This window comes from Myxocyprinus asiaticus, chromosome 46, assembly GCF_019703515.2.
Source record: "Myxocyprinus asiaticus isolate MX2 ecotype Aquarium Trade chromosome 46, UBuf_Myxa_2, whole genome shotgun sequence".
NCBI lineage: Eukaryota > Metazoa > Chordata > Actinopteri > Cypriniformes > Catostomidae > Myxocyprinus > Myxocyprinus asiaticus.
In genome coordinates, this window is record NC_059389.1 from 3,597,121 (window position 1) to 3,608,311 (window position 11,191).

The 11,191-nt window shown below is 40.9% G+C and overlaps 1 protein-coding gene across 2 annotated transcripts; it reads right to left on the reverse strand.

Annotated features, from left to right (window-relative positions):
- Positions 1-254: 254 nt before the first annotated feature.
- LOC127435592 (parathyroid hormone-related protein-like) lies at positions 255-7,521 on the reverse strand. Of its 2 annotated transcripts, XM_051689154.1 has the most exons (3): positions 6,191-7,521; positions 5,311-5,433; positions 255-2,722 (listed from the first exon to the last, which is right to left on the reverse strand). In XM_051689154.1, coding segments are annotated over exons 1-3 (516 nt in total). In that variant the 5' UTR covers positions 6,193-7,521; the 3' UTR covers positions 255-2,331. The 2 variants fall into 2 exon arrangements, with proteins under 2 accessions (XP_051545114.1, XP_051545113.1); XM_051689153.1 differs by lacking the exon at positions 6,191-7,521 and having other exon boundaries at positions 5,311-5,546.
- Positions 7,522-11,191: the final 3,670 nt, after the last annotated feature.

The following is an 11,191-nucleotide window of genomic DNA, read 5'->3' on the forward strand; positions in this document are numbered from 1 at the left end:
GTTTTATCATCCTCCAGGCACAAAAACTTAAATCGGATGGCTTAAAAAAGTATTTGGACACCTGCTTAACAAGCCACAGCTTTCAGCTTTATTGTGTATTGCTTACCAATTTATTTATTGACACATACGTAATGAACTAAAGTAAAAGATAAGCTGGATAGTAAAATATAAAAAAAGATACCAAAAATCTTAATGTAGACCAGCATAGCTATCTAAAGTGCATTTGAAAATCTCATAAAAATCAGCAGCATTGAGATACATTCAGGGAATAAATATTCCAATCAAATAAATTAAATATTACATGACATGAAAAAGGGAACGTGCGGTAATATATGTAAAAAAAAAAAAAAAATTATATGAAGTTTTGAAAACTTTTTAAAGCTCTGAAATCATGAGAAATATTTAGTGAATTTTTAAAAATAGTGAAGACAAAATAAACCATTATTTATTCATTTTTTCCCACAACAAACCTAGGTTTTTAAAAAAGCCCACATATTCAATACTAAAGCGTAACAATCTTTAACACCAGGTCATTTATTTGAACTTTACAATCTAAAAGTGCGCTCACAAACAGACATGGATACGGTGAAGTTCGCCAAGTCGTTAATTCATACCCGACTGTTGCATCCAACCGTATCAGGTGGCGGATCAAATGAGTTCCACTGTTTGCATTTCCTTAGTATGGAAGCCCCACCTTTTTTTTTTAGGTGTCATTATGCCTTCCTGAGCCTATGTCCTACAAATATTTTTTTCTGTAAAAAGTTTTTTTTTTTTTTCTATTAAAAAAATTCTCTATCAAAGAATTTTTTCTCTCAATTTTTTTCCTCAAAATAAAAAAAAGAAGAAGAAAAAAATCTCAAGAGACAACACATGAGAATTTTTTTTTTTTTTTTTTGTGCTTTTGCTTGCTAGCTAACAATTAGCATGCAGTACCAACCACGTCCACCAGGTGCATGTATGCATGAAATCTTACAAGGTGACAGATGACAGCTGAGGTACTTGATCTGTTGATTTATAGTTGTATAATACTCAAACAAGAATGTTTGCAGTCTTTTTTTTTTTTTTTTTCTTTTTCACCCGATTTGGAATGCCCAATTCCCAGTGCGCTTTTAAGTCCTCGTGGTCGTGTAGTGATTCGCCTCAATCCGGGTGGCGGAGGATGTATCCCAGTTGCCTCCGCGTCTGAGACCATCAGCCCACACATCTTATCACGTGGCTTGTTGAGCGCGTTGCCACGGAGACATAGCGCGTGTGGAGGCTTCATGCCATCCACCGCGGCATCCGCGCTCAACTCACCACGCGCCCCACCAAGAGCGAACCACATTATAGTGACCACGAGGAGGTTACCCCATGTGACTCTACCCTCCCTAGCAACTGGGGCAATTTGGTTGCTTAGGAGACCTGGCTGGAGTCACTCAGCACGCCCTGGGATTCGAACTAACGAACTCCAGGGGTGGTAGCCAGCATCTTTAACCACTGAGCTACCCAGGCCCCCTGTTTTGCAATCAAGTAAAGAAACATCTATAATGTTTGAGAGTCTACTAATACATGAAATCCCACAGTTAAATGAATATACCTCAGGTTACATATGTTTCATATGGCATTCGTTGTCACGTGTAACAACGGGAGTTATTTCTAGTAGTTTGATGACACTCATATCGATGCTGCTATTGATAATGTGCTTTTTAAAATTGTTGTCCCATGTAAACATGCACTAGATGTCTTTGCTCGTTTCAATGCCTCTTTTTAAGAAAAAAAAACATTTTGAGAGAGAAAGAAAAAATATTTGTAGCACATAAGCTCAGGAAGGCACTAAGACACCTAAAAAATTAATTTTCACTTAGTGAATTTTTTTTTCACAGTGTGATTCAGGGCTTCCGTACTACCATTGGTAGTCGCTACATTTGCAAAAAGCTGCGCTCTGTGTCACTCAACTCCCCTCAATTTATCAACTCTCGTTTAAAATAAATGATTCCCGGCAACTTTGAGACTTCAAATGTCAGTGTGAATGCTCCTTTAGGGCGCTTACACACTATAGAAATCTCTGACAGAGCATTTGACAAATAGGATTGCGTAAGGTGTGGAAAAAGCTTTTGAAATGGCAGAGGCCTCCTCTTTGGCGCCCTCCCAGTAGGTGGCGCCCTAGGCGACCGCCTAGTTCGCCTATGCCTAGAAACGGCCCTGGGTCAATGGATTCACTGAACACTGGTCAAGAATATGGTTGCATGATGGATCGTCACTTTCGCGAACCCTTGCACTATGTCCTGCAATGCACCTTCCCCATTGAAATCAATGGATTGTGTGGCTATTTTATTGAGCTCTCATTGGTATTTATATTTGGAAGCCACAACCCCAGTCTCTCCTCCTGTCTGGATCTCTCCATCTGACCAAACATATCTTCCTTTTCCGCTTCGTCACAGTTTTTAAGGGCTGTTCCTCATATCTCAGGGTCTTGCTGGTCTCCTGGGGAAGGTCGTCTCTCGTCCCTAGACTCTCCAACTGAAAGCCCATAGGAAAGTTTTTGGTGCTGCTGGTGTGTTTGTGACGGTGTGCAACAGACCAGGGGAGGGTCTGGACACTTCCTTCGCTCTGATTAGGTGAGTCCCACACCTGTGCCGTGTGCACCTGCCCTAGGATTTCCTGTAACCACAAACGCCTCTTTCTGTCCTGCAGGGATCGACCGCGGTCGTGCATCATCTGAGCGTGACTTACTGAACGTCTCCTGAAACAAAGAGAGGGTGCTGTTAAATGGAATAGTTCACCAAAACATAAAAAATCTTTCTTTATTTACTCATCCTTATTCTGGGGTTAATTCAAGTTAACCCTTTAAGCTCGGATGGGCCCTCGAGAAAAACAAAATCGTCAAAATATTAATACCTCCAGTCTTGACCAACACAAAATAGGTATCGTTTGAAAGCTTAGAAGCTGTACTTTCCAATGCATGTAAGTATTATGACAAAAACTGAACAAGTGCTTTAAAATTTGCAGATAAATCAGAAGTGTTCTGTTTTGATAATTGGGTACTGTACATATTAATGTAATCAGTAAAAACATCAAACTGATCAAATAGCCATGTGTCATATGTTGTTAGAAAGCTCTCAAAGAGTATAATACAACCAAAATATAGCGAGTAATAGCTAAGTACACTGCCTGGCCAAACAAAAGTCGCCATTTGGATTTAAATAAGCAGATATTTAAGAGTCTACGATTGGATGATTATTGCTGTGATTAATATGTTTCAGCTGGCAACAATTCTTTTAACCCTAACTGATGCAGTGTGTAACTTCTCATTTCTTAAACAACGTCTGAAGATGTAATTTTTGTAATGCTATAACTTTTGATTGCTTTGTCGTATCAACACAATTTTTACAGTTGACATGATTGAGAACAAAACAAAAGCAGTTTTTTGGAGACACCTTATTTACAGCCAGAGATAAATAATGTCAAATAAAAAAAAATAAGAAAGTAAATGTTTGGCTCAATTTTTTTTTTTCAGCAGTTTCTTAGGCTGAGTCTTAGAATTTATCATAATCTATATCAAATTTTAACTTTTTTAAATTTTCTCCCTTTTTTCTCCCCAATTTGGCATGCCCAATTCCCAATGCGCTGTAAGTCCTCGTGGTGGCGCAGTGACTCGCCTCAATCCGGGTGGTGGAGGACGAATCTCAGTTGCCTCCGTGTCTGAGACCGTCAGTCCGCACATCTTATCACGTGGCTTGTTGAGCGTGTTACCGTGGAGACGTAGCGCATGTGGAGGAATCACGCTATTCTCCGCGGCATCCACTCACAACTCACCACACGCCCCACTGAGAGCGAGAACCACATTATAGTGAACACGAGGAGGTTACCCCATGTGACTCTACCCTCCCTAGCAACTGGGCCAATTTGGTTGCTTAGGAGACCTGGCTGGAGTCACTCAGTACACCCTGGATTCGAACTCGTGACTCCAGGTGTGGTAGTCAGTGTCTTTACTTGCTGAGCTACCCAGGTCCCTCATAATCTATATAATTAAAAATCTTTAAAAGTTTTCTTTACAATGATACCAATCACTTGACCATCCTTTTTTTTTTTTTTACTTGTTTTTCGTGTGAGGCACTTCCAATGGAAGTGAATAGGGCCAATTATAGGAGCTTATAATTTTATTAAAGCACTTACATTAATTCTTCTGTTAAAACCAATGTATTATATGAGCTGTAAAGTTGTTTAAATCCTCGTTTTAGGGTTTTAGGGTTTGTTGACATTACATCGTCATGGCTACAAAGTTGTAAAATTGGCTATAACTTTACACAGATGCGGTTAACAGATCATGTTAACACACATATTGTTTACGTCTTGTGGCTATACGTCTGAAACAATGAGAATTGTAATGTTTACGAATTGGCCCCATTGACTTCCATTGTAAGTGTCTCACTGTAACCCAGATATATTTTGATTGAGTTTAACTTGTATTGAACCCGGAATATTCCTTAAATGAGTCATATCAAACCCGTATGATTTTCTGTCTTACGTAGAACATGAAAGTATACATTTTGAAGAATGTTCTGGTCATTTTTCCAATGCATTTAAAGCTTCCAAATTAAAAAATAATGCACAAGGGCCATAAAAATAGTCTGTTCTGTGCGCTAATATTGTAAGTCTTCTCAATTCACACAATAGCTTTGTGAGGAAAAACTGTTCAAACATTCCAAAAAAAAAAAAAAATTCCCCTTTGTGTTCCACGGAAAAAGTATGACTTGCAACCCATTTTACTACTGTAATGAAACCTATTTCCGAATGAAACAAGACTTTCAACAAGAAAAAAGTGTAGGATGGGACTTGCTTTTATTCATTGGAAATTGACTGGATCATGAAACGCAGTTTCGACCGGTGGTTGGAGGGGTTATAAAATAAGAGGGCTTGGTGACATCAGCCAAAATGTTGTTTTAGAGGCAGAGAACATTTTTTACAATTTGATGATAGATTACAAAGACAAATACTGTATTTATTTACTTTGAACAGTGTGTGCTGAACAATCATACACATTAAGAATGTAAATAAGGCCAATTTTGACTTTAATAACCTAAAGAGAGGATTTTGGCATTTGACTACAAGACACACAGCACACACAAAAAAACTTTCATATTGTCCCCTTGCTGTGTGCAAAGCATTGCATGTATTCTGGCATGGCTTGCAAAACGAGGTGAAACAAATACAGTATTTAACATCAAACACGTTTTCTCTATTAACAGCAGATGGCAGTCTCAACACAGCTCTGAAAGTGTCTTACATCTTGAGTTCTAGCAGAAATCATATGAAGAGGTCAAGACTTACTGTCTGTTGCCGAGAGTGTTAGTGGGTCTGGACTGGACCGGTATGGGGACGGTCAACAGAAACACAGCAAAACCCCAATGCCTCAACATACTGCTGGACAACTGGACACAGGACACACTTAACCTGTAGAGAAACATGAGAGAAATAGCACTATATTACTTTATTATATATATATATATAACTAGTTGATAAACAAAAAGCAATGAGGTTTAACATACTATAAAGTAAAAACATTACAAAACAGTGCAAAATTTAGTATAAATTATGTTTTCTTTGTATAAAAAGTGGAATATATTTTTGTAAAAATATTTACATTTTATCTTTTATAAATACAAATACATTTAGATATGCAGTTTTTCCTATAATAATAAAAAAACGCAGTTATGAAATAATAAATGCAATTTATAATATAACATTAATTTTAAATGTATCAGGTTATGTTTATTATTAATAATGCAATGAAAAATAGTGCATTTTATTCTCATTTTATCCTTCTTTATCATTATATCTATTATAAATCCAAATGCATTTAGATATGCAATTTGTCTGTAATAACAGACCCAGTTATAAAATAATAAATGCAATTTCATAATGCATTATTATTTTACTTGTATTAATTACATTATTAATCTATTTTAAAATATATTTTATTTAATTGTATAAATGTTTTACTAATTTATTAATAAATAATACATTTTATTCTCACCTTCAGTGTACATTTAATAGAGATAGAATTGAGAATTGAGACACTATACAGTTTCATAAATGGAAAGATAATTGAATGATATTAATATATTCATCTGTTATCATTAAGAGCAATTCATTAAAGTGCTGCGGAAAGGATTTAGTAATATGTATGTATATAATGTAATATACTCACATGTAATCCACTGTTCAGTCGCAGTTATTGCTGCATATCTCTGCCACCCTGCTGAACATGTTACGCCTGTCGAACCCCAACATGTGATTGAGTCTAGATCATCAGCTGCTGCCTATAGCAGGCATATCAATATGTCCAAAGTCCACTAGTCCAGAAGACAAACTCAGAAAGGTCTCGTTTTATGTCCTTTTCCAGAACTTTTGAAGGAATAGCAGGGAGAGGACCAGAGCGATGGGCTTTAGATTTATTGCACCGGTGGGACGTGTAAGTCTCTGCTGCTCACTGCAAACTGGTATGGGCAGCAGGCGTTACAGCAGAGGAAATTAGTGTGCACTGCACACTTGTCTGTGTGTGTCTGCTGCCCATGACTGCCAAAGTGTATACAGACTGACACACACACACTCTCCAAGAAACGCACAGGCAGACACCTTCATTGGAAAGAGGGTGGTACGCTGGTTTCAGAGAGACAACACACATGGAGACCTCAGTTTTAGCCAGGAGGGGGAGCATTTGCTTTGGAATAACCACCCAGAGCTCTTTGACTTGAGCTTTTGATAAATTGTTCTGTCTTCTCTGTGTTTACTACCACTATTAAGGTCTCGTCCACACACTGGGTCCTTTTCATGTATGAAGTGAATGCTGGAAAACCTTCTTTTTGCTGAATTATTTCCTGAAAGCCATTAAAACATACAACTGATACTTCTACCAAGACCAAAAAATATGCTGCGTTATGTTAAACGCCTAACAATGGTCCTTTGCTTCTTATGGAAATTCTATGCGAAGGCTCGGAGGAAAGTTAGCTCGCCGTGTGACCAAGAGAGACCCTCCCCTCCCAAAATATGGGTGAACCTGGGTGAAAAAGTAAACAGCTTTGGCTGACCACCGTCCCAAGAGATTATGACCATAACCTCAGTGAAATCAAGAGTGTGGGTCTGTCTCCTCACCTCCTAAGCAACCCAGCTGGCCGCGTAATGGTCAAGGTGGTTTCTGAAGAGGCCACAAAACAGTACCGCTTCATTTATAGGCTTCGGGGCAAGAGGTTCACAACATAACTAATGCTCATCAAGTTAGTTATATATGACACTGAAATATTCCATAGTTTTGCATGTTTATGAGGCTGCGCTCAACGCCTCTAGAAAAATCACTGCTTATACTTCTAAAAAAAGGTTCCAATATGAATCAAAAATGGTTTTACAGCTTAATACCAATTAGAGAAACTTATAACATTTTATACAGTTCAATAAAGAGCTTTTTATTCTCTAGTTCTTTAGAACTTAATGTGCCGAGGCTTTAAAATCAACATGCAACGACATTCGCAAACCATTTTGCTTCAAGAAATTTCTGAGTGAAACAAGATGTTCAAAAAGTTAACATGTTGGGCTTCATTTATGCATTGGAATTCATTGGGTTGTGGAAAGTGTGTGTTTCATAGTTGAGTTCGCACTCAATTGAGGATTAAAGGAATGTTCTGGGTTTAAAACAAGTAAACCTCAATCGACAACATTTGTGACAATGTTAATTACCACAATGTATCCCTCCTTTTCTTTAACATATAAATAAATAAAAGTCTATGTTACAGTGACGCACTTACAATGGAAGTGAATAGGCTCAGTCTGTAAATGTTAAAAAAGCATAGCCACTAGATGTAAAGAATATGTGTGTTAACATGATTTTAGTGTGATAAAATCACTTAAAGGGGTCATGTCATGAGGAATAAAATTGTCCTTGATATTTTGACATATAAGAGGTCTTTCAACTATAAAAACATACTGTAAAATTCAGAACTCAAAACTTAATCCCCAATGCAATAAAAGCATTTTTTGAAACCAAGCTGCAAAAACGCCTTGTTCTCTACTTCCACAACTTCCCTACGTCACTCGGGGTACATTAATTCATGACCACCTCTACAGCTCAAAAACATCAAGGTCTACTTTAACATCAACGCACCCTTAACACCGCCCACTGGTGCTTCAGTTCGTAAACTGAGAGAGAGAGCAAGACAGACAGGCCTAGTGTGGCCTACTAACTATTCCTGAAGACCGAAGGGGACCTATCTGGATGTAAGGGGGTTTAGTGGAAAGGAGGAGGCGAGAACTGGCTTGACAACTTAAATAATAATTTAATAAACGATTTAAACAAAACACACAACCAAAAACACACAGTACAGCTGCCTGTAATTCTCTCTCTCGAACTGTCGTCCCCGGCTGCCTTTATCCCTCGCGCGACCCATCAGGCTGATTGGGGACCGGGTGTGTCTCATTCCAGCCCGGCCACGCCCTCCTCGGCTCTACACTCCTCCCGGCGTAGCCTCAGGCCAGGGAGCCCCCGGCATGACGTACATCCCCCACCCTTCCTCTCCGGGGGGGCGTGCCCTACGCCCCGACTGCCGGCGGGTCATCCCCGCCTTCCTAGACCTGGGAGGAGACAGGAGGGGAAAAACAACAAAACAAAATGGTGAGGGAAAGGCCAACACGGAGCGACAGAGAGAGAGAGAGGAGAGAGAGAAAAAAAGAAACTCACCGGTTCTCTGATGCGCCGTCGCGTGGTCCTCGATCACTACTCCACCCTCTCAGGCGGACTGCAGCCGCTCCTACCCGGGCGGACCGGAGTCAGACCTCCGACCCCCAGCGGACAGAACGCCCCTCCGCGTTCCCGGCGTCCCGTGGGGACACTCCTCCGCCCCTGGCAGCGGCCCTACCACTCCAGGCGGTCGGGGAGTCGCTTCCCTCCTTCCCCCGCAGACGGCGGTCTTCTCTCGACCCCTCCGCGTTCCCGGGGGACGGCAGGGCACTCCTCCGCCCCCGGCAGTGGCTCCCTCGCTCCCTCGCTCCAGGTGATCGGGGAGTCCCGTCCCCACTCGCCTTGCAGACGGCGGCCGTTCCCCGCGTCCGGGTGGTCGGGCTACTCCGTCCCCCGTCAGACAGCAGCGGCGCTCCCCTGGGTGGACGGCAGTGTCGAGGACTCTGCGACGGGAATCCCTCCTCCTTCCCGGGTTTCGGCACCAGTGCAAGGGGGTTTAGTGGAAAGGAGGAGGCGAGAACCGGCTTGACAACTTAAATAATAATTTAATAAACAATTTAAACAAAACACACAACCAAAAACACACAGTACAGCTGCCTGTAATTCTCTCTCTCGAACTGTCGTCCCCGGCCGGCTTTATCCCTCGCGTGCCCCATCAGGCTGATTGGGGACCGGGTGTGTCTCATTCCAGCCCGGCCCCGCCCTCCTCGGCTCTACACTGGACTATTTTGAATTACTTTTGTATACAAACATGACAACAACATCTCTGAAGAGGAGACATCATTTTCTGTCATTCAGCTGCTGCCTCTTGCTGTTTTGAGCACAAACTGATCAACAAACTCTTCTTTCATCCACCTGCGCTATTTTCAGTTGTTTGTGTATGTAAACATGCACTAGATGGACGTCTTTGACAGATTTGATGCGTTTCCAGCGATGTGATAATGTATGTGTGTGCATCTATTCACCATGCTTTGGACTATGTATGTGCGTTTTTTTTGGCTCATGTCAGCATGGCTTGCTTGTGAACCAGTCATAATACAATTCAAGCTTGGCAAAGGAACTGTTATTGAAGGATGGGGCAGTTAGAAACACTTGGACCCGATGCAAAACAGTAAGTAAACAGTTCCATTCATGAATATTTCAAATGTCATGACTGTTTGATAGTTTATGGTGCTGAGTCTTAACAGTTGTTTAATATATTTGGATGCAATGTGTTGGATGTGCATTGTGTAAACCCTGAAGTGTAGTTATTTTTTTATTTTATTTTTTATTTATTTTTTCCTTTTCTCCCCAATATGGAATGCCCAATTCCCAATGTGCTCTAAGTCCTCGTGGTGGCATAGTGACTCGATCCGGGTGGCAGAGGACGAATCTCAGATGCCTCCGTGTCTGAGACCGTCAATCTGCACATCTTATCACGTGGCTTGTTGAGCGCATTACCGTGGAGACATAGCGTGTGTTGAGGCTTTACGCTATTCTCCGCGGCATCCATGCACAACTCACCACATGCCTCACCGAGAGCGAGAACCACATTATAGCGACCACGAGGAGGTTACCCCATGTGACTCTACCCTCCCTAGCAACCGGGCCAATTTGGTTGCTTAGGAGACCTGGCTGGAGTCACTCAGCACGCCCTGGATTCGAACTCGTGACTCCAGGGGTGGTAGACAGCGTCAATACTCGCTGAGCTACCCAGGCCCTGAAATTTCGTTTTATAATATCATTCTCTTCCAACTGAGTTTTAAATATGGCTGTATTTGAGGAGCTGCACGCTGTTAGTCAATCATAACAGTGGGCGTTTACGTGAAAGTTTTAAGGAGGTGCTTATGACAAAACTAAGTGTTTCAGACAGATGGCCAGAGACGGTGGAAAATGATCAAATATTCCTAAATTGTGAATGTTTCGGTGCTTGACTAAACTAACATTATCGGTGGACCTCAGGGAAGACAATAAAATGATTTAAAAAAAAAAAGCATTTCATGATCCCTTTAATAATCATTTTTGTGTAACGTTATATCCAATTGTAGAACTTCGTCGCCACGATGATCTAATGCCGTAAACCCTAAAACAACCTTAAAAATTATGATTTCATCAACTTTACAGCTCAAATAATAAATAAGTTTCAATAGAAGAATTAATGTAAGTGCTTTTATAGAATTATAAGTGTAACGAGTCAGGGGAGAATGGAGGATCTAAATGCAGCGTCTTTAATAAACAAAAGAAAGCCAGATAACTCAGAACATAAAGAAACAAAACACAGGGAATAAACGTACAGAGTAAGGCATAATACATGCAAAGACTGACAGAGGAAACAAGGAAAAACATGGGCTTAAATACACAGGGGCAAACAAGGGAACAAGGAACAGGAGGAATAGTCTCTGGAGGAGTGGGCGGAGCAGCTGGGGGAAATAGGCTCTAGGGGCGGAGCCGTGGCAGGATCTGGGGCGAAGCTGTGGCAGGCAGAGCCATGGGAGGCTCAAG

What these genes read in the sequence shown, in the direction of transcription:
- LOC127435592 (XM_051689153.1), bottom strand. Translation starts at nt 5,447, where the DNA reads ATGTTTCTCTACAGGTTAAGTGTGTCCTGTGTCCAGTTGTCCAGCAGT. An exon ending in AACACTCTCGGCAACAGACA is followed by an intron (nt 2,723 to 5,310) that starts GTAAGTCTTGAC and finishes TCTTTGTTTCAG; the next exon opens with GAGACGTTCAGTAAGTCACG.